Raw genomic sequence first — 23,911 nt, 5'->3', positions numbered from 1 at the left:
AAGATTACAAATAATGAATGGAGTATAGGTTGTTAACAGAAGAGAAAAATACTGAATTTTATGTAAAGCTCCATTGATGCTAGTCATCAGTCCATAAATGTTGTTTATTCTTCCTTTTAAATAGTAATACTAATTTTAAAATGGTACATTAAAAGCATATTTGAACTCCATAAACTAAAACTACACTTCCTTTTTTGTTGCAGATCTGGGACATGAGTGATGATGAAACAGTCTGAAAATCAGCTGAATAAGGTGGAAGATGACCTACTTTGGACTGCAGTGCTGCCTTTTATGTTATTTGACAAGTTAATGATTGCTTACCCATTCTGACTGCTACAAATACAAACAAATATAATCCACATTTTGACATTAATATCTTCACCTTGAAAGCAGTCTGTTATGGATATAACTCTCGACATTTTCATTTTTATTATGTAAATAACTAAAGCAATGTGGTTATGTTTAAATGTAATCTTTTTTTTTTTAGTTTCTAAATATGGCTTACATATAAAATATGCTGCTTAAGTAAACTTTGGTGTTTTATTCATCCCAGTTTTTATTTTACTTGTCAATGGACATGTCCAAGCAGCATGTCTGAATGTCTTTTTTCATCTTTCCCAGATTTCTGCCCCTTTAGTTGGAATTTATTGTTAAGATTGAGAATATTCTACTATTGGGAGTTAAACTGCATCTTTAAAGGAGAGCAGGAGTAGGTAAGAACCTACACCTACTGCCTACACCACATTGCTTGCTGTTTCAAAGTACATATTTATAGTAAGTTGATTTGTTCTTGCCTGTGTCAATGGAGATGTTATTCTCTGTAAAGATCTCATAATTTCATGCTATGGAAGAAACGTGGTTTGATTTATTTTTACACAGTAGAGACCAAAATGCATTGGTATCATGATTAGGCTGCCCTGAAGTTTAGAGAAGGCTCTGATATGTAGTAAAAATTGCTTTGGGGGTTGGATCACTGATTCAGCCAAAACTTGTAGAGAAGTGCTTAACTGAAAGAAGAAATTGGTTCTCTAACTTTGCTATTCTTGGATGCTGTCATGCGGTACTTTACAGCTGTTAAAAAAGAACAATTCTGATTTTCATTTTGGTTGGATTTTAAGTTTTTCAATTTTTGCAGCATCAGGAATGGCTTCAGAGATTATGGCTGAGCACAAACAGTAGTTTGAGAATCCTTGAGTTTAAAAGATAACTTGAGAAAAAAGGATTTGTAAAATATCAAAGTACTTTACTACAAAATTGAAAGTGAATCTATTGGGTTTTATCTTGGAATAGGTTTTAGAAGTATATTTTAAATCCCTTTTATGGCTTTATATTGTGGGGATTATGGACTAAGTCACTCAGAAAAAATGCAAATTGCTTTATCTGTCAGGTAGCCTTTATTTCCCATATATATTATAAAAATTATTTGGTCAACCCAATTATTTGAGTTCCTTCCTTAACATAAGCTCTGAATATTTGGTGTAGATAATTTCACAGCTGCTCTGCTTCTCTCTTATGCCGCATCAGAAGAAGTTCTGTCAGATCAAATTTGTCTAAAAATAAGAATATCTGCAATTCCCATATTCTGATCATAAAAGATTTATTGAAACATGCTGAGGTTTGCATCAAGTGTCTAAAATAGCTATTATTTCTATTTATTTTAACTATCATATTCATTGTATTTATGTGATTGCTTAAGTAGCCTTAAGGGAATGTCTTGTTTAGCAACTTCATTGTAATATAAAAATATATATGAATGAAATATATTTTTTTGAAAGACTAGTAATCACAGGAAAACTGATCCTTTGGTGGTCGGGCAATGAACAATAAGATTGATAACATGCCATGTCCATTTTAAGCAGTTTGTTAATGTACGTAATTACTTAATGAGCTCAAATGATCTCCATTTTGTTAGCCATGCCGTAGTCCAACCGGAATCATGAATAAGTACCAGGGTAGTTTAAAGGGAATGATCTGCACTTTTATCTTTTGGAGTTGCTGATCATGGAGTGTAAAACTCTATTTGCAGGCTTTGGCTATCTAAAACTTGAAAACTAGACATCTTTCTGAAATCTGTTAAACATTAATAATTATTTTAAATAGCTGAAACTCTGCTTATCCTGTTAAAGTTACATTGTAGCTTTACATTGAAAGTATCTACTTAACTGCAAAAGTATACAAGATCGAAAGGTTCAAAACTCAGGGTTAATATAATGTTTCCTTACCTCTGTAATTTCAGTAACATACAACTCTCTCAGGCTGAGCTGTTTCCTGTACATATGCTTCCCAGATGTCTCTGATGTTCAGAAACACTTCAGTTTGACTTGGAATAACTTCCGTTGTCTAACTGTAATGTTGTTTTCTTTCTCCTTACGGACCAGAATTGTTCTTAGTTTGCTTTTACTCAATTTCTAGGCATTTACTGAGTGAGGAATCCTGAGAATCCGTTCAAATGAATGAATGCACATTCAAATACTATTAACAGATAAACACATTTATTTACTGGCTCGTATGCACTTAATGGCAGGATTTCGGCACAGTCCTCAGCTCCAGTTATTGCTGTTTAATGGAACAAGCTAAACTTTAACTTTCTTCATAAAGGAGGTAGGATTTAAATTTTATTTGTGCTGCCGTGACCTCCTAGGCATCAGTGAAGAGCCCGAACTCATACTTTCATTGTAGAACCCAACAGCTACCATGGCTTTTCAGGTATAAACCAGATCTGTTGGGAAGAGGGAGTGAACAGCCTCAGAGGAACCTACTCATCTTCCTAAACTATCTAACAGAAACGTAATGGCATTATACGGCAGCGTGGGTGGGACTGCATCTCACAGAAGGCAACTGTGACACCTGCGTACCACATCTGGGGACATTTACTAGTGTTAGAAGACCACAGATCTCAATGGAGAGCTGTAGACATCAATTTTGTGCTTGAGTATTAGAGAGGCTCATGGAATGATAGCCTCTGTTTTGCTTTCACACTGACTAGAATTTTTCTTCAGTGTCATCCCTTCAATGTGTTTGCTGGCTGAAGTCTAGAATTTGTTATGGAGTAGTACCACATTCATGAAAGTGAGGAACTTGAGATTCTGTATGAGAGTTTCCTTCTTTAAAGCCCTCACTTGCTCTCATCCTTGCTTTCACAATCTGCTGTTAAGTCCTCTTCACCTGTGTCATAGTTTGTTGATCGGGAACAAATATCACTTAGGGCATGCCCTTTATATCACGTGTAGATTGTCTTAGCACCATTAAAGCCAACAGAATCGTAGCCAGTAGGTGGTCCAGCCCCCACTGAGTCTTAAGCCTTCAGCATTGGCCTCTATAAGGGATAAAGGGCACAAACTTGAAAATTACACTTAGATCAGTGAAGAAAGATTCATGATGGCCCAGACAGGTTGGTCGAGATGAAATCACCAAGGAATGGAACCATAGGATTTATATTCCTAGGAAGTTGGTGGCTTCCAAGAACTAAAGGGAGATTCTTCTTCAGTAGAAGTCAACAGCACAGTAGTTATTTTGATACATCAAAGGAAACTGTAGTGATTGCACCAGCCCTTGAAATCACTGAGCTTGAGCCTGGAAAAGTACTTTTCCCTTCCCTGTGTTCTGTATGGCTTTGGTGTTGTGTCCTCAGAGAAGTCCAGTGACATAAACTAAAATTTCATTTTTGTCATCTTTGATATTCTTGTTCCAGTTCCTGCATAATGTTCTTTCTAGTTCTATTTCTTTGTATAAGATTTGGCTGCTCACCTTAAATATATGCAAGAGAAGTGTTAGCAAAATTGAATAATTTTTCCATATATAAGCATTTTCTATAAATTTCTCGCTTGTGTTCCCATAAAAAACTCTTACTGAAATGTTTTTTTTTGTATTTCTGAACTTTTCACTATGCACTGTAGAATCATATCATAGCACTTGTTTCTCCCTCTTACTGAACTAATTCCTTCTAAATTATGTTAACTAGTCTAATGGGAATTGCTAATAGAATCACAGAAGCATTTAGGTTGGAAAAGACCCTTAAGATCATCGAGTCCAACCATAAACCTAACACTGCCAAGTCCCCCACTAGCTACTTCATCGTTGCACTTACTCTGGGACAGTGTTCAGCCATGAAGAGTTCACCCAGCTCACAACTTTCCTTTGAGTTTTCTTTCTCTTTTTCAAACCAAATCACAAAAGCAGTGAGATTGCCGAGATGTGACTGAGAATAGACTTCGGTATGCAGGATTCTCATTAATGCCAGTAATGCGTGGAAAGATTACTAAGCTTCTGATACCAGCTTTTGTGCTGTTGATCAAGAACAACTCTGCCTGTTTCTTAGAGAATCATTAAGAGCCATGACAGAATGCATGAGGATATTTTTATATAGTTTCTCTTCAAAGTATAACCATATCTTAAGAGTTCAAGGAGAGTCCTAACTCTCTCTTCTTAGGGGAATAGGAAGGACAGCTCACATTCTTTCAAAAATAAATAAGTTGCAAGCTAACACATAGTCAACCTTTCTTGTCATTCTGCCAGCTGTTCTGCGGTGCAGGTCCAGCCAAGTAGCCATTCTCATGCTGTCCGTTGATTCAATGTTTGCTGTACTGTAACTTTGCATTAAGACTACACAAAAGCTGAAGAGAGTGCGAACAGCTAGATGGTGGGATTTTTCCCTGCTACTTTTCCAAATTTTTGTACCCAATTTTGTAGGGTTTTTTTAAAATAATAATGCAATACTTTCCTTAGAAACAAATAAGTATTTATACTCCAGAGAGACCCATTAAAGAAATATTTGCAACATGGTAGACTTCCTAAGAAACATAGTCTGGAAGATATCCAGAGCCTGTTACCGTTTTGTTTCTGAATCTTTTGACATGGCTTCATTAATTCCTTTTCTTCTTCTTTTTTTTTTTTTTTATTTAAATTTTCAGTGCAGATGTTGTGCTTATGCATATCCTGCCAAAATGATACTTTCCTTCAAGAGGTTGTTGTGCACCTTTCTCTTTTAGAGCACCTGGATTAACTGTTTTAAAAGACAGAAATACTGCACTAGAAGGACTTTGGACTGTCCCAGTCTGGCAATGTGTAAATTCCTAACCTATGAAAAAACCTACGTACCTACGTACCTGTCCCATTTCAGTTCCAGCTTGCTTTCCCTTGCAGCTGCCTGGACCTTCTCCAGAACCCTAACTGTTTAAAAATACTGTGGCATGGCACAGGTAATGCTTTAGGTTTGAAATTAATACACTTTCCCTCTCTATTAGCACTTCAGCTATCCAGTTTCATAATTTCTAACAAGTTCATTTTCTCATCTGTGCAGCACTTGACAGGTTTTTAAATTAAAAACCCTAACAATTTGTTGACAGTGTTTTCTTTCTCCTTTTACTTTTATTGATAGCCTTTCTTCCATTACCACTGATAATAGTGACTCTTCATAGTGAGCAGTGATTGACAAATGGACAGACCGCAGGACTCCTTGCTTTGTGTTAGCTCTACTCCTAGGTTACACAGAGACGTTAATACTCCCCGCTTTTTTTTCTTAAACTTTTATTTAATTCCTCAGCTGTGAAATGTATGGAAATTGGGTTTATGTACTTGGTGAAGAATATCTATTTTTTTTTATTCTCAGTTATCGTGGGTCAAAGAAACTGGTCTGTTGCTCCAACCCATTGTTTTGCTGAGGTATTGTTGACTATTGTTTGATGTCATGTAGTGTTAACCAAATAGGCTGTGGCTTGGGCTAATTTGTAGCCACTTTTCTCTTAAGTACAGTAGCTGAAATTCAGCAATCCATATTCTTCCACCAGCCAGTGACTGGTGTTTTGTCCAGGTTGTAATGAAGTCTTTGGAGTGAGTCACTTGAGGATTATTTTAACCTGGCTGAGGAAATTGGCACTGTAGAAGGGAAACTGAAGCTACTCCCAAAAGAATTAATAGCAATAAGCTTGAGTAGCAACAATGTTAAGTACCTTAAGGTATTCTGTATCTTAGGGCAGCAATTTTTTCACCTAATTTCCCAGTTCAAATGATCTCACCCCAGGATAAGGATGCAGCTGAGTACTCCAACCATATATAATTTCAAGTTCTAATTGTTGCCCTCAATAATCGACAATATTGTCTGCCTGTTGCGACTTAACTATAGCATTTTTTCAAATCTGGTGAAATTATTTAGGACATTCTTTGAAAAGATTTTCAGAACCCATAAGCTGTTTGTCTGAACTTTGCAAATGAAATAGCATGGTTTCTTTCTGTTTAATCAGGCCAGTACTCCCTTGCCATTGTAGCTTCTTGCAGGAGCTTCCCTGGGCTTGGGGATAAAAAGGGGCAGTCAGGAGTTCTAAAAACAAACATGTTATGTTTCCTGGCTGGCATGGAGTACACACTGCCTTTCCATCTACTATAGCAGTCTAAATGCCTGTTTCCTCTTGTTCTTTGAATAGTTGTTTATATAGGACATTGATATAAAGTACAATAGATTGCCTCTGGAGTGAAGGTCACATGCACACGTGCATTTCATTTTAAATGCTAAAGATTTCAAATTACTTTTTAACAAAGTATTTTAGTAAGCTAACAGGAAAAGACAGAAGCATATGTATAGTGCTGTGCTGCTGCAAATCAAAAGCACAATTTTTTAAAAATGATTCTTTGTAACTTCTCTCCTTTCCCATACAGTTAGTTTCTGTTCTTACGTTCTTTGGCTGTGGATTGCTGCTTCAGTAGTCTTTGAGCATCCAAAAATTTAGGCTTGTGTGTGACTTCAGTTTGCTTTTTGGCACCAGGACATTTGATTTTTGTAAGATCTCAGCAGAATGAGTCATTGTTTGATTTGTTAGTGAAATACCATTATGCACTACATAAATAAGAAAAGAGAGGCATTATTGTGGTTTCATTCTTATGGAGGAGGTCAGTAGTGTTTTTTCCTCAATTTCTCTTTTGGTCTAATGTGTGCACCCTCTTAAGAAACTGCAGTTGATGCATCCCTGCGAGGCAGTGCTGCAGGCGTCTGGTGCATTTGAAAGGCAAGCTGGCATCTCATTTCTGGAATGATTTTACTTTCTAAATCAAAACCAGTATGGGCTAAAACTGGGCAAAGAAATGCTGCTAAAATTGTTTCCACATCATGTCAATAGCCTTGGAAGAAAGGTGAGGGCCGTGGAGGTTCCAAGTCTGGCCCACTCTGAATGCATTTGAACTCTAGTTTTTGACAGCTAGTAAATTGGTGTCCTCCCCCGCTCTTTTCTCTCCCCATGAATATCTCCTCCCCACCCCCAGTGCTCGGTGCCTCACTGGTAAGGGAGCGATGTGGATGAACAAGCAAATTAATTTCTAGTGACAGACTTCTTTCAAATTAGTGTAAGAAGTGAGGAAGTCTATAAAGTAGGTATGATTTTGCTTAGGGGTTTTGCTTTGTCTTTAAGTGTCTTTATTTTCATTTCATGCTTCAAAGTCTGACTTTTATACAGTAATTCTGTAGGTGTTACCACTTCCTCAGGAACCTGTGACTCAGGCAACGTATAAATGAAATGACATCACCAGCAACTCTTGCTTGAATTGCTTGTTTCCTAAATAGGGGCTGTTGTTTTTTCTTTTAATACTTGCAGCTTTGTTTGGGTTTTTTTTTGGTTGGTTTTTTTTGTTTGTCTGGTTGGGGTTTTTTTTTGTGAGGGGGGAGGGGTTGAGGGCTTTTAATTATCTAAGGCAGCTTTGCCATTATGAGTAACCACACTGTATGTGTTTTATCCTTTTGAATCGTTGAGATCACCAATATTGAAGTTTACTTAAAATAGGAGATCCACATTTCTACGCAAGCTATTCATGAATGAAATAATTGTAGTTAGGCCTTAGTAGAGGTTCTGTTGTTATAAAGCATTCTTAGTTCACTCCTGATCTGTGGAGGGAGGGGGACGGCGGGGAGGGGAAGGAAAAGATCTGAGCATTATTTTCCATTATTATTTTGGAAGTAATGCAAACAAAAGAAATGTGTTTTCATACTACCAGGCAGTTTTAATGGATCTCCCTCACTGCTCTCAATAGCGTGTATTTGCACCTCAGGAGATTCTTGGTAGATTTCAGTGTTTCCTTTCCTGCAGCCCATACTTTTCAATGATAAGGCTATGTATAAATACACGGTTGAAATAGGAGGAGCCGGAGTAAAGTTTGCTTCTTGGCAGAGTGTCTCCAAAGCTGGCAGGAGCAGTCATTGCAGCAGGTAGGCATGGTACGGGGGACGGGCAGCCGCTGCATCTGCATTGCTTGCTTGGACAAAACCCCCAGTGATGTCACTGCAGGAGCTGGCTCGTCAACTGTTGTTAAAAGTCATGTCAGGAATTCTTGTCATCAAAGGAATGTGACAAGTTGGATGTCTGTCTAGGTCATTTATTCATAGTGCTCATGGACAGGCTATAAAAGTGTTGTGTTTATTTATTATTGTCATGAGCAAAGGATCACTGTCCTTTTGTTTAAATAGTAGCAGTTTTGGAACTCTATAGAAATTAGTGCTTTTGATTGTATGGGTTCTCACTGAGCAGGCAGTACCACTGTGGTTGCACTTTAAAGGAAAACTCCAAGTCGATGTATTCAGGGAGGTGGTATCAGTGACTACCATAGGTAATGGTCTTGCTTCCATTATGTCAATCCATGTCAAACTTTGGCACTATTAAGAACCATATAATTAAAGTTATTTTTCAGATGACACACTAAACCAAAGTCCTAAAAAAAGGATTTGTATCTCTTTTTGGTTTCTTTCTGATAATTTTTTTTTCTTTAGTTTATTTCATCCTACCTTCCTAAAGTTGTTCAGCTTCCTTTGGATCCTTCATTTTCTAAATTACCCTTGTGCAGGGGTCATGCATGCTTTTAATGAAAAACTTATTCAAGTTCCACCCAAGGGCTATTAGAGCAATAGCTGTATATTGTTACTGGTACTAAGTTGGGAATGCTTTGAGATGATAGATGGTGTAAGTGTAATAACATTACAATTATTTGGTCACACAGATATAAAGACAATCTTCCCCTACTTAGATTGTTTACTATTGTATGTCTCTTGCATGCAGTTAGTATTTGTGATTTTCTCTAGGGCAGTAGTTAGGAGTGAGTGAGCTACACATACTCTGCCCTGCAGGGCAGCAGCTGATGTATAGATGCAGCTAGATCAGTCTCACCAACTGCCCGATACGCTTATGTGACTAGTGCTCTCAGAAGTCCTGGGGGAAGGCATTTCAATTACTTGCTAACTACATTTTGTTGAATAGGAATTCAGTAGTGTTTAGCAGTCAAATATGACAAACTTAAGATAGGCTTCTTTGTAACCACACTCTGATTTGCAAGGGAGAAACAGGGAGCAAGTCAACTGGTGTGTGTCCAGTGTTTCCCTGTTGCTGGAGATATTCTGGTTTCATTTCCAACAATGATAGTATCCGTTACTTAATTTAGCTTCCTGTTGTTAGTATTTGGAAATGTCATTAAAGATTCCGATAGATAACAACAAGTTATCCACTGCTTAAAAATCAGCTAGGAACAGAGAATAACAACATACCTGTTGATCTGAGATACTGGAAAAGAATGGAAAAGAACGTGATTTAAATGCCACTGGAGTGTCAGGAGGGAGCTGACACTTATGCCACAAGGACATGCAGCAGAACGTTGTTTCAGAATTTGACCAAATTACTGCTTTTAAATTATTTTGTTGCTATAGTAGTGGGTGATTGTGGCTTCAGAAATTTTCTAAGCCAAAATGTTATGTTCCAGCTTTCACAGTTTGGAGATTAATGTAATTAATTATTGTGATTTTTTAAAAAGACTGCTTATTTAGAGCAACTTTGTCCTCTCCATAATAGTCATAGACATGGGAAGATGGATTGAGGCAGAACACATGGGCTGTACCACAGACCTCCAGTGAAGCCAAAGAAAGTCACATCATCTCCGCCTCCCATCCGTTGTCTGAGCTTTGTTCCGTAGAGTCTCTTGTGCTGAGTAAGTGCCTAGGACAACAAGACCAATCTTGATTGAGTCAGCTAGGCAATGGAATAGTACAAGTATTAGAGATGATACAGGTACATCTCATCTCTAACATTGTCTATTAATGCCTTTTAATGTAATCAGTTTGGACAAGGAGTTCAGAAGTGGTTAGTGAGATCCATTTGCCTCAGTTTTTGGATGCCCAACTTTGGATGCTCTAAGCCAGACTTTGATGACGTCTTAAACTGGGTTTCGGAATTCTAAAAGGAGTCTGATTTCAAATGTAAAGACAATCTTACATTAAGCATGTATTTTAAAATCTTTATGTGTGTAAAAGAGGATTAAATAAATCTGTTGTTAACTTCTAAATGCTTGCTGTTTCAGTTTTGCTCTTTCTTGCATGTATGTACTGGGAAATATGCTTACCAGGATGAGCATTAGGTTTTGTATAACAAATCGGCTAAAATAGCGAGGAGTCACAAAAGAGCTTTGTTATTCTTGTGGAAAAGAAATACAGAAAAGGAAAAAGTTACTTGAGTGCACTTTTTTAAAATGAGTTTCTGGTTTTGAGGCTTGTGTTGTTTGTTACCAGTCTGACTGCTAGAAGCTTAACTGTTTGTTTCACAGTAAGTGCATGCTGCTCCCGAAGGGATTCAAATCCACATTAAGCTTGGGTTGCTAGCACAGTTGGAAATCAGGGTAGTATAACTTAGCAATCCAGTCTGAGAGTGGCTAGAAATAATACTGGTTGTGTTCTCCAAGGCCTGCACTGCCATTTAAAGTTTCTGTCCCCTAGAACTAAAGGTTTGGATTCATTTGCAAAAGGAAGGTGTGCATTGACTTTGGTAATGGAACAGAAGAATTAAGAAGCAAGAAGCAAGTAAGAATTGGACTTGGGTTTTTTTTTTTATTTTCTTAATTAACAAACATTTCTTCATTAGTTCTGACTATATACTATAAATGTACTCCAGAGGAGAAAAAAAAAGGTTTGTTTTTTCATTTCCTGAGTGAAATACAGAGAACTGTTCATGAACCAAGTACAAGGTGTAAATAAGTTGCCATGACCTATAATTTGTTGGACTATATAGTGGTGTTAGTGACATTTTTGTGTTTTACTAAACTTTCACAGTGTAGTCATTGGCTGTTTTCCCCAGTTAAATTTTTCACAAAAAAAGTACAAAACTTCAGTTATGAGAGAAAAGCAAATAAACTGAAATCCTTTGAAATCACTGCCCACTGCTCCAAATCTCTGTTGTAATGAAGCTCCAGTAATTCTTTTGTCCTACCATGCTAATACTTTATTTTCCTCCCATTTCCATACTAGATGGAAGATATGAAGGGGCAGAAGAAAAGCAGAAATGCCAGAAGAAGAGGAACCTGGAAGAGAGCCAGGAAAGACAGCTATAAAGAGATTGGCTTCCTGTTTGAGGCTTTAGGAGCAGTGGATCAAGGATGCCCCAGTTTGGGAGCTTTCCCATCAGAGGTATTGTTGTTGGCTTTTAGTAGCTTACATCGACAGGTCTTAGCACATCCCTTTTTCTGGTCAGGGCCTGTCTGCCTATGGGAAGTTCTGACGCTTAGCATCAATTTTCTTCTATTTTGGGGCTTCCTCTTGGGTTGCTCTAGCTATGACGTTTCAAAGGATCACAGGGAGTATAGGTTAGCCAGCCAGCTTTCTCCTTCTCCCTCTCACTCTGTTGCAGAAATTAAGTGCTACTTCTCGTTTGTCACTCAACTTTTCTAGCGCTCTCAGGAAGGAGGGGAACATTCTTAATTTGTGCCTACAGAGGAATTAAATCAATATACTTGCTTAAGCAGACTTCTCACCCACAAGCAAAAAAGACAAAAAAAAAAATATCTGGAAGCTTCATGATGTGATCCTGTACCTTAATGAACATTCCCTGTGCTCATCCTAAACATCATCCTCTGTGGAAATTCTTGAAGTGTTTTGGTTTGAGGTTATAGTGTAGCTAATTCCCACATCAGGGCTGCAAAGCTAAGCAATGGAGGTTTCCTGAGGAGAGAATCTTTGCTTTTCATCAGTCTGACTAGTTGGGTAGATTATAGCTTTCTCAACTCTCCAAATGTTGTTGCTGGTCTCCCAACACTGTTTTTTCTTGTTTTGTTTTGTGTTCCTTCAATTCCCAAGAATCTGTTTTCTTTTTTCTTTAATTTAAAAATGAACACATCTGTTTTGTGGCTGTGTAGAAAGACTTGAAAATATGAAGCTAAATGGCTCAAGGACAGAATTAATTCCAAATGTAATTATTTATAATAACCTGATTTTAATTTTGCTTCTGAAAAATTCAAGAGAAATATTTTCTCATGCAGTGATTTCAGTGAGTTCTATGAATACATAACACAGTCGTGGTGTGATATCAGTGTTACTACCTTACCACCTTACAATTGTTTACGTAAGTTATAACCAAAATAACTGCATGGCAAGAAAGCTTTCTAGTCACCAAAACACTTTGATGTTGTTCTGTTTGTTATGCTTTGGTATCTGTGCAGGACAAACAGCTGACAAATGAGCTGAGATTTGTGCAAGTAATATAAAAGCAATGGTCTAGATCCTTTCCTTGATATTATAAAGGCAGAAAACCAATTTTTGAATGGCTATGGAGTAGCGTAAAGAAGTCCCGAAGTCCAAATCCTGTTGATTCTCTAGTAGCAAGATCACATATTTGGTGGCTCTGTTGCTTTATTTCCTCTGTATACCAGCATTAGATGTTACATTCTGGGCAGCTAATCAAATTGGATACACTCACAGTTTTCTTTTTATTGAGCTCTGGAAATCAGCATTCTGAGTATAGATTTCTATGCTATTAAGAGCTCAAGGGAAGAACTTATTTTATAATTTAGAAAAAGTCAGTTTGAAGAACTATTGGTACAGTTGCAGATTTTGGAGCCTTGGGCAGATTTTACTTTTGTAGTCACTGGCAAGTTACTCTAGTTTTATGCCAACCAAGTTCCTATAGCTTCCCACAGCCACAAGGGTTGTGTGAAGAGGCTCTAGTGCTCCACCCGAGTGCTGTACATTTTGTGCGGGTGGAGGAAAGGCAAGGGTCTAGCAGAAGATACAAAGAGAGGAAGGCAGTGGATTGATGTGTGAACTAGATTTAGCTGTGCTGATAAAATTAACGCTTCTCTTAGGAGAAAATGCCTATAATTTCCTCCAGGAGTATGTCACAGAAAGACAGAATGGAGAGAAGATGGGATCTGTCATGGGGCAACTGTTAAAAGAACAAATTTTTCATGTAAATAGGGGAATATTTCTTCTTGCCTTCATTAGCTTCTCTTTCTTTAATGATATATTATGGGTGGATCTGCTATTGACATTAATCCTCAGCCTTTGCCCAGGCATTTTTCACATTTCCTGTGAGAATTGGTAGGACCAAAACTCCATCCAGAGTTCAGCTATAACAGGGCAGAGCAGGAGGAGAATCCCACACTCCTCTTTCCTGTATTTCCAAGCAGAAATTGTTTATTTGTTGGATTAATCACTAAAGTTACAGACATGTCAGCAAAGTCACCATTTGATTTATTACTGCTGATTTTGCATCATCCTGAAAGGTCATAGCTTGACTCACATTACAGACTGCATTTGTAAGCCTGGCAACAACAAAAGCATTATTTTTTATTGTGAGGAAATCTGTTCTTGCCATGAAAATCTTTAAAACAAGAGCCCTAGAATCCCACCATGTTCTGTGTGGTGGTGGTTTTGCAGGACTTGGCTTTTTCTCCATATCCTCACCTGAAAATTCAACATTTGGGCATAGACTACGGAAGCTGAAGGCTAAATTAGCAAATGCATGAAATGACACAGGGGTGGTTCAAAACAAAGATCTCTGAAATAGTACATTTTAGACAACGTCTATAGTGCAGTCTTTAAAAGTTGAAGTGCATTTTACATTTGTATGGTTGATCATTCTGAACCCTGTTCCTAGCCTATATTCAGCCAGCCATGTCTTTATTACAACAAAGAAAATGTCTTGCATGCTGTTGTATGTGCTTTTCCTCTGGACTAGCTATTTCTGCTTTCCTGATATATCATTGAGGCTTTCTCAAACCAAAAGGTAAATTATATACATACATATGCCTGCATTTCAGGGGACAAAATGAGAACATTGCTTACTTTTGAAGAAATAGGTTTACAGGTTTCAGTTGTTACTTTACTTAACTGGCCCTGCAGGTGAAGAAATTACTTCTTTTAATCTTGATTTTTCGAATACCTGGGGGAGGTATGAGAGCCACTGGGAAGGAGAGACTTACAAACAAGTGAGGAAAGGTTACCATTAAGGTGAAAAAGACCTTCACAACAGAAGATGACTTTATTTTTAGCAACTCTGAATAATGAGAAGAAATTATCATCTTCTTCAGTTAGGTATCTGTTCCAGTTAATTTCTTTCCAGCATTTTCTTTCGTAGGGGAAGTCAGATTGGCGGCAGGAGGTTTTCACCTGGGGTCTTTTTCTTGCCTATTTGAATCGTGTCCTAGTTTGTAATCATATTTGAAAGCCGCTTGCTTAACTTCAGAGTGTTTGCACTGTGAAGAGATCACTGGAGGAGCTGGCTGGCACCCTCCGCCCCCCCGGGGGGAGCAGGGGGTTTCCTCGTGCACTTACACACGCGTGTTCCTCCCAGGTGGCCGCGGCTCGCCTGCGGGAATTACCCGGTGTCCCGTGCCGGCTGCGAGGTGGGAAGCCAAGGTGATATCCACGACTGCTTGTACGTCAGCAGTGTTGAGAGGTAAGACCTAATTTAAAGTTTTCTTAACTCTCTGCGGTTCTGTTACTTTGGTTTTGTTTTCAAAATAGATGTGGTTGTATCAGTATATAAAACCGAACACCGAGCTCCAGCAGCCAGAACAATGTCAGTAACTATTAATGCCGTGAGAAAATGTTTGATGAATAAAAGTAACATCAAGTTAAATAAAGGTATGTATGTCAGTGAAAGTAAGAGAAAAGGACTTTGCTGCTGCTGTAAACCCTGTAACAATGCTGTATTACCTGTGGTACTATTTGAATACATGTGTTTTCTTCTGAAGAAGTTAATAGTCTGGGATTTTCTATAGCCTTAGCAGGAGCCCAAGGAGTTGTCACTTGGAAGGAAAAGGAAAAGGAAAGGCCCTTGCTTTAATCTCTAAGTATTGTTAGTTCTTTCCATTATTTTCATCCCCGCTTCCCCCTCAAAAAAAAAAAAAAAAAAAAAAGTTTAGAATACTACAGTGGATCAGTGAAGAGCAAAGGTTTGCTTTTAGGCTGAGAATTATTTTTTTTTAAACTAGTTGAAGCTTTTTTTTTTTCTCTGAAAGCAAAAAAATCCTGTATTTTTTATACTTCATTTTAACTAACTAGAGCTAATATAATTGCAGTGGTATATCATGTGTATATTTTAACACAGAAGCCACATGTCATTAATATAACTAGACCCACATCATTTTAATATTTCAGGAAGCAGATTTGAGCTTTGTGTTTTCCTGGATTAATAAAGTAACATTGATTCCACCATGAATAGCACGACGCTATCAGAAGTATTCTGCATGCATAGTATTTGCCCAAACTGAGTAAACAGTTTTAAGATAAGCAGCTTTTTGACTATTAAATGTAGCAGGCGTGTGGCTGACACAGCTTCATGTTGACAGATGCCTTTGTGTCTGTCTTTGTGATGGAGAGAAGACAGATGTTCTCCTTGGCATTTAAGAAAGCTGCTGCTTAGCGAAATAAAATGTAAAATTAGAATGAACAGTGAAATGGTGAACAGTGCAACTGGCTAGCCTACAAGCAAAAAAAGATTGAAACAGTCTCATGTGAATGTAATGAAGTGTGTCCTTACTGGAAGTCAGTAACTGCTTTGTCATTATTTAAAAGTAGCCCATAGAAAAAGAAATTCTGTTTTTTCCAGCGCTGTTAAAATATAAATGCATGTCAATCTGAATATCCATGTATGACTAATCCCATGCCAACCATTCTTAACAGAGAGGCATGTCAATCGGGTATAAATGCTTAAGTGATACAGCAATTAGCAGCTATAAAAACCCCTAAGTTAGCACATTGTTGTCTGATGAATTGGGCTCCTGATTGTGTCACAAAGGAAAATATGAGAATTTCCTATTTAATGTTCCTTAGGGGTGCTGTTGTCAGATGAGGACGGAGGCTGCCTTCAGTACGACGTTGTCCACTTCTAGCACCAGAGGAAGGAGCAACACGGGGGGAGCTCGTAGAGGGAATAGTCTGGCATTCTGGCACCGGTCCCACTGCGTCTCTCTTCAGGGTGCGTACACTGCTCTCATTCGAAGGGCTGTATCTGGAGAGCTGCTGCTCTTGTTTCTCTCTGAGATGAGTGTTGTCCATGTTAAGCCTAAACCGTGTTTGGAGACTTTAATGATGGTCTCAGTGGAGCATCTGGTCCCCTTCATGAATGCTACCATGCTGGTCCAGCAAGAAGTCAATATTTACTGGTGTGGAAGTTCCGGAGGAGAGAGAAAATCCTGTGAGTGAAGTTCAGGAATATTGAGCACGTCAGCAGAGAGGCCGCGTGCTTTCCCCAAGACGGTGACGTTTCCCTGTCTCGGCCGCGGGCGTGCGTGCAGAGCGGCCTGCAGAGGGGTCCCGCTAGCAGAGTAGTTGGTGCTCTGCTCTGCTCACTGGAACTCGCCTTTGTACAGTTGTGGGTTTCTGTAAATGTGATGATCAGATTTGCCGAGCAGAATAATTTGAAACTTTTCTGCAAATAAAAACCAAACCTGATGCCAAGCTCACCAGTTAGTCTAGAGTAAACGTGGACAAACACTGAGGAAGTGCATCGCCTGATTAGGATTGTTTGGCGGAAGACCGAACACTTAGGAATTCAAACTCTAGTTTTGAACTAAAAGCTCCAGAACTCCACGGAAGATTCCCAGCTGTTGCAAGGTGCTCCTTCTACCATTTTTATGTCAGATAAAACGTACCAGGGACCAGATTTGTCCTTGGAGTTTTAATTAAAAATAAAGCTTAGTTTATTGTCTTGCAATTTAACCACTGTTTTTGCAATGACTATGCTACGCTGGCCTTGGTGGTCTCCCGCAGCTTGCTTTCAGCCTGTGCTGAGGGTGTTATTAAGACACCTGAGTTTGCTGTAAACTATTAAATGTCTCAGAGAAAACCTGAAATGAGAGAATTGGAGAAAGAAGAAGTGGTGTCTGCGGCTCTAGGTCAAAGATGAAATGACTTGCTCTCCCCTCATCTTTTCTCCAGAAGTGACTGGTTAGTGACAGTGTCCCCCTGGGACACCGGTTGGGCAGGCTTAGGCTTGAACGCACTCAGAACTTCGCTACAGTCAAGGTGGTTTCAAGACTGAAGGTCGAGCACCAGTGGGAAGGCCACGTACTGAAGTGGTTATATTGCTGGTTTTGCCGTACACGCAGAGGTAGGTAATACCTCCCCAGGTCTGCTGGTCTCTTTCAACGCTTGTGCCCTGCTGCTGGAGAAAAAACCCCGTATGTGTATTAAATGTCACTCTTGGTGAGGAGTGCTGCCTCCGGGAGCCTCCCAGCACCTCCCTTGGGTGTAAAAGCCATCGAAAAGCCTCGCTACCCCAGGAGGTGACCGTACTCCTGCGACAGAGCACACGCTCTGAGGAGCTCTCCCTCGTGCACCTCTGGAGACACGTAGTGCTGCTGCCTTGTGTGCTGTGACAGGAGAGCACCGGGGGAAAAGAGGCGAGCTGTCTCTGAAGAACAAGGCAGCTGCTGTACATGGCCGCTGTGGAGCTATAGGTAACTGCAGGTTAAAAATAAGGAATTAAATTATCTACCTTGGCTGTCTTATACCCAAGAAATGCACTTGAGCTAGCTGTTCCACAGAGAGGGGCAGAATGTTCTCATTGAAGGAGAAGTTAAAAAAATATTAAATTGGTGTATTTTAGTGATTAAATTGGTATATTTCCTGTCATGGGCCCTTCAAGGATAAAGTGTGCTTCAACACGCAACGTGATCCAGCTGTGTTACAACTGTCTGCTAAGGGGGGAGAGCGGGAGACGCTGCGCGTAACGTACTTGGGTCTGTATCCAGGCCAGATGAAATGGAAGCTTCTGTGTATCAGGAAGATGCAGACCGGTTTCTTATTTCGCTGTTCCTCGAGAAGGCTCTAAAGATAGTGGTGAATGGTCCCCTCAGCCAAGCGTAAGTGTGCCAACTCTGGGGAGTAGAGCTCTTACACAAATAACATTTAAAATACTTCTGATGTGTTTTGCCAGGGTATCACGTTAAGCAACGTGACATATTGGCGCGTTCATTCACACAGCCATTGTGGATCACCTCTTTTGTAACGTGAGTAGTTAGTACAGCGGAAGCAGGGAGCGCTCCTAACTGCTGTTGCACAAAGGCTTCTGAGCAAGGCTGAAAGACAATTTTAGAGCTTTTCTCTGCTGACTGATTTGGCCTCCTAGGAACAGCTGGATTTGTTCCCACCCCCAGCAGCCCCCTGCACCCCTCTGGGAGCGTTCAGCCCAGCTGCAGCGACAGTTCAGCTGCTGCTTGTGGAGCAGCTTCTGAACTGGTGCAGTTACAGCTCCAGTCTGCTACGGTGAACTGGTTACAATTTTGAGTTTTGTGCATCTGCCAGTTTTAAAGTCTAACAGTTCAGTTAGTTACACTGTGTAGTAGTGTAGCTGCTTTATGAGCAGCTGGAGTAGTTCCCTGCTGAGTTCTCTGCAGCAGTGGCAGGAACCTCTACAGCCATCTGACTTCAATATGCCTGCATTCAGCACACACCCTGGGATCAGAACTGAGCGCGGTACCGTCTATGAACTCCCTTTGCTGCTTCGTGCGTTTTTAGTTTTAAAGGACCTAAACATTCAGCCCTATTGGGTAAGCACAATCTGCTGGACAGGTTCAGTGGTCGTTTACCAGTGACACCGTTAGTACAGGTTTAGCCAGTACAGAGACATACTGCCCATGTACCTACACACAATTCTATACTGCTGCTGTACTGCTATTGTCTCAAACTATCACCACCTATTTGTATGTAAAGGTGATTTTCACAACTAAAGAAAGAAGCTTGAAATATGTAGAAACTGTATTCAGCAGAGGTTACTCACTGAACGATGCAGGAAGATCTGAACTCAGTCCCTAGTACATTTGTGATGGCAGGTCTGTTTTTGAAATTAAATTCTGGCTTGAATTAAAATTAGCAAAAATAAAGTGTGTGTGTGTAGGGTTGAGATTACAAACGCATAGCTGGAAGTTGCCATTCATTTAGCTCACAGAAAAAGATAAGCTGTTACAAATAATATAGGACTTATTTAATAATATGAAATGCGTGTGTACAGTCCCATTTTTCTAGGCCATGGTGCTACCCTTTTGTGCAGAATTACTGCTTGCTGCAAATTAGAAAAATCATGTGGTAGGAAAAAAAATTACTTTTTCCTTTTACCACGTAGAAAACAGAACACTCTTCAAGTTACTGACCTGAAAGATAGCAATGCTGCTTGTCCTGTTTCCCGTAGTCCCCAAAATGTTGATGTAGGGATGACTTTTTCCTAAAAGGAAACCAGCTCCCTTCAGAAAGCAGACTGAGAGGCTTGTGAGGCTTGTTGTAGTTGGCCTCCCTCCCAAAAGCTCTTAAAGCATGTATTTAGGCTTCTTTCCATGGGTATTTAGAGAGGGATGTTTTTCAGATGTGTTAAACTAATCATCATTCTTGATGTGTTCTCATGGAATCTCCCACACCCCAAAAATAGCCATTTACTTTAACAATGTACATGCATGTCATGACTGCTTTGTTTTTCATACAATTTAGGCACTTCTAATACACTAGGAACTCTGTAGCTTGTTGGTTTTAGGGGTTCCTTTTTTAATTTTGGAGACACCTCTGCTACATTCAATGTTGAAATTCCTCTGAAGGCTCTCACCTGGTTCACTGAACTTTCTCAAGATCAGGTAATTAGAACACTTGTTTTTAAGGATTAACCCTCTCCAGTCAAATGAATGATCGATCTTCTTTTGAAATGCTGCTCACCCAAAACGCAAGACCATGGATGTCTTCCTTTGAAATACAGCTGTCTTTCTTCTTTAGGGAATAATTTCTGTTCTCTAGATAAAACTTGAAGAAAGTTGCAGGACAAAACAAAATGGAAGAAAATGAAGGCATTGGTCTTTTCATAAACAGGACAGAAATGCTTGACTAGCTGGTATTTTCCAACACGGTAACTGAACTGGAGCTGCTGCTGGTGAGCTACATTAGAAGAGGAACAGCTGCTTCAGCCCCGTATGGAGAGCAGCAGCGGGCAAACGCTCAAGGACCTGACCGGTGGGACTGCTGCCGGCGTGTGTTCGTCCTCCTAAAGCCGGGGGTACTTCTGTCCATCTCTGCCCTGGCAGCAGCAGGTTCTCTTCGTAGTTGTAAAGACTGTTTCTTGACAAACTCCTGAACTTGTAAGGGAAAAAAGAAACCCCAAAACCCAGACTATCGCTATCCAGCCCCTTCAATGGGGTAACGGTCCTCAACGAGATGACATGAGCAGTAGTTTGTTTCTGCTTCCAGCTCATGAAGTACAGAAACCAATTTCCCCTCTTACCAAGCAATACAGAAGAGTATGTACACACTTGTGATTTAAGAGCACTTTATTGTTCTTTAAGGCTACTTTTAAGTACAAAAAAAAAAGATGGCCTGCCAAACCTTTTTTTTTTCCAGGTGAAACAAGGCCACAAAAGAATGGTATATTACAGATTTACAAACACAGAGAGAATCTTTCAAACTGAACTGTAGATAACCTGGCTCTGTGAAGAAACTTCACCACGTCTCCCGATGGTGAGTTCAGTTTAGTTTCCTTCCACCTCCCCCCAACCCTTTGGCTTTCATGACATTATGGTGTCTAATATACGTTTTAATGGACATATCACATTAAATCTTTATTGCCCTCAAATCCATTTACCTATCTCAGATAAGTAAATGTAACCTTGTAAAACAGCTATTATTGAAAATATTAGCTTTAAAAACATTATCTTATTTGTGTTTACAAAGAAATATAGGAGTCACATTTTCCACAGAGTCCATCTACAGTATTAGTATTTTACTGTTATAATGCTCAGTAGCCTGTAGCAGTAACAAACTAGTGGCTATTAATGCTAATGCAGTGTTCTCATAGAATAACTGTGTTCCTGCACTTTTACTGTATTACAGACAAATCTACAACAAAAAAAAAGATCAACTTTTTTCTCCAAACAAAAAAAATGAATGATTACAATAAAGGAAAGGGAAAAATTAAATAGCTACATATCATTAACAAATTAATTGTTCCTCAAAAAATACCTACAAATTTCTCTGTACATTCTTTACGCACAGCGTAACGATGGTCTTAAAGTTACCTATATAAAAAAGTGTTCTTTTAACAATCTTCCTACAGAGAGTAGGGTACTGAATGCCAAAGCAAGTAAGCGTTGACTACCCAGTAAGATGGTAGTGAAATGTGTAAAACTGGGGGCTTAGGTGATTTTTTTGTGGTTTTTTTTTTTTTTAATTTTTTTTTTGAAGAAAATTGAGCAGCCACCTTCTCAACAGGAGTAAGAGCCAATCTCCCAATCTCTTTCTACCCTGCACCTTTTCCAAATTAAATAGCTTAACTTTAAAAAAAAAACCAAAAAACAAAAAACAAACAAACATAAAATAAAAGCCACAATGGACCCAATACTGTAACATAGTCCAGAATACATCACGTGTAGTTCATCTTCCAACTAGTTCTACCTTCTACACTGAACCAATCATTTCAGGTAACCCAGTATAAAAAAAAAAGCCCTAGTTGCAACTGTACTGGGAAGACGGAATGTATGGGGGAGAGTAGTTACACTTAACAAGAAGAAGAGAAGCTCTTAGTACTAGCACAGCTGTGGTTTTATGCCTGCCTCTATTGCCTAATTTCTAGTTAGTAGCTATTAATATAGCAAATGATAATAAATGCAGTAATACCTGTATAAAGTTTTCTAATGGAGGAATGTATGCTGCAACTTGGCATAGGCTTATGAATAAGCTTAAAAAAATTAAAGATCATATTTCACAAACTGTAACAATCTGTTGTCCAGCCAAGATACGTAACAGTAGCAGTTTCTGCAGCTAGTTAAAGATGGATTACACAGACTTAGTTTTAGGAAGCAAATTCCTGTTAAGCAGACAGCGCTGCAGACAGAAACAATTACTCAGTCATGCGCAAAGCTATAGCATCCTGTACCACGCATCGTATATCTCTAAACTGCGTCATTTGAGGCCTGTCCTGAGGCTGTCCTCTTTTGCTGGCTGCTACTAAAGTGAATATCAAATACAAATATCATAGAGTACAACTGTACCAGCAGTAAGTATATCTAGGATTGTTACTGACAAAAATAAACTAATTCTGAAGAAAAGCTAATAAGTATTATGATTCTTACTGTCTATACATTAATAGATACCAGCTATTTTTCATAAAACATGCATCGTTAAGCACTATGGAACCCTCCAACTTCAGCTCTATTCTAACAAACTGCAGTGTTTAGGAAAAAATGCCCGTGTTCTGTAAATTATGCAGTCCAGTTGCAAGCACTAAGCACCTGAAATCTAAAGAGAGAAAGACCTATAACCTGTATGAGACTTCCCCTTCCAAAGCTGTTTTGCTTTAAGAAAAATCAAACTGATAGAAATGTCATCCTTAAACCCTTTTTTCAGCAGTTTGCCCTCAAAATATTAGCATCTTCCAGAAAGTTGCTATGCAACTTCAGTCCTCCTCCAATAGTGCAAATCATACATGACAGTTCTTTTCAAGTATATACATACAAAATTACTTCACAGAGGAAAAAAAAAAAAAAAAAAAAGGCAATGTAAGCAAACCAGACAAATTCTAGTCTCAAGAAGCTAATATAAGCAAAAGCATTTGGGTCAACCAACTAAGTGTAATGGCTTTTGTGGATTAGCGTGCATTTTTATTTTTTTTTTTTTAATTTTTTTTTTTTTAAGGGGCAGCAGATTTGCATCAGAGGTTTCTTTGGTAATTGAGGCAGGAAAAAAGGATGCTACATCATACGAATCTTTATGAAATAGTTCCTGCTATCATCTTTAAGGGCACCCTTTTACAAATAAAAAGTGAGTACACAAACCCATGTGTTGAAAACTAATCTCCCCTCCCCCAACACTATTTTAAGCACTGTTCAAAGCTCAGTCAAACCATGCAAATTCACAAACGTAACGGTCCTCTCTTCATGAGACTACAGAGGGTGAGTGATTATGATTGACCATGTGAGAGGAAGGGGAAGACTGGCCCCGCCGTGAAGCAGACTCAGGACTGCTCGAGACTCCGTCCTTCGCAGCTTTAATCTGAAGCCATGTATCCCCAAGTGCTTTGGCAAAGTGGTCATCAACTGATCCTGTGATGGACACAGAGTTTGCCACTGGCTCAGGCTCCTTGTAATTCTTGCCAAGGCTTCGGCGGAAGTGCTCTTCCACCACTGGGTCGCAGGCAGTGGTAGCTAGACGGGGAAAGGAGGCACAAGATGCGTTATTTCGGTGCAGAATCCCAGCATCAAGTACTGGATTCAGAACCCGAGTTTTCTCCCGTTTTCGTATCATCTCAGCATAAAGCAAGACTTCTTTACATCATTATAGAACTGTTAGTGAATGAGGTGGGGAAGAAGATGGAAGGAGTTGAAATGAAAAGAAGTATGGAGTTAAATATTTTTACATTTCTGTGATCTGCAACAGGTAAGCATTTTGTATTTAATTACAGTTCTCCCTCAGGCTAGTAAGAGCTACAGGTCTGATTCTATGGAAACCCTCTCCCAAAACAATCACACAAAACTTATATTTAGGCTTAAATAGAATCAAAGATGGAAACAGTTCTTTAAAATCAGCTCCCAAGCCTGCTGATACCAGTCAGATGTGAGGAGACCTCATTCTAAATTACAGCATGCCAAAAGCTGATTCCAGGGTTTCATCTTACTTTATATACTTGTGCTAGGAGCCAGTCAGAAAACT

The 23,911-nt window shown here is 39.1% G+C and overlaps 2 protein-coding genes across 7 annotated transcripts in view; one reads left to right on the top strand and one right to left on the bottom strand.

Moving 5' to 3' along the window:
• ATG7 (autophagy related 7) overlaps positions 1–20,647 on the top strand; it is a 132,161-nt gene extending 111,514 nt beyond the window's left edge. The window contains exons 19-26 of one of the 3 annotated variants that reach the window (XM_041118836.1): positions 204–2,601; positions 4,989–9,951; positions 10,733–10,816; positions 11,261–11,419; positions 14,580–14,684; positions 16,064–17,691; positions 18,171–18,243; positions 20,609–20,647. In XM_041118836.1, the coding sequence (XP_040974770.1) occupies positions 204–236 (33 nt within the window). In that variant the 3' untranslated portion in view covers positions 237–2,601; positions 4,989–9,951; positions 10,733–10,816; ... (3 more) ...; positions 18,171–18,243; positions 20,609–20,647. Of the gene's footprint in view, positions 1–203; positions 2,602–4,910; positions 9,952–10,732; positions 10,817–11,260; positions 11,420–14,579; positions 14,685–16,063; positions 17,692–18,170; positions 18,244–20,608 lie in introns of those variants that run through there. The other 2 variants (XM_041118837.1, XM_029996097.2) reach the window with 2 other exon arrangements.
• The window catches only part of VGLL4 (vestigial like family member 4), an 85,540-nt gene continuing 82,152 nt past the window's right edge, over positions 20,524–23,911 (bottom strand). For all 4 annotated transcript variants that reach the window (XM_029996119.2, XM_029996118.2, XM_029996121.2 and 1 more), the window contains one exon: positions 20,524–23,406. In XM_029996119.2, the coding sequence (XP_029851979.1) occupies positions 23,138–23,406 (269 nt within the window). In that variant the 3' untranslated portion in view covers positions 20,524–23,137. The remainder of the gene's footprint in view (positions 23,407–23,911) is intronic.

The sequence above is a fragment of the Aquila chrysaetos genome, chromosome 20 (genome assembly GCF_900496995.4).
Source record: "Aquila chrysaetos chrysaetos chromosome 20, bAquChr1.4, whole genome shotgun sequence".
Lineage (NCBI taxonomy): Eukaryota > Metazoa > Chordata > Aves > Accipitriformes > Accipitridae > Aquila > Aquila chrysaetos.
The sequence above is the reverse complement of the archived record's forward strand: the minus strand, read 5'-3'. Positions and strand labels throughout refer to the sequence as shown.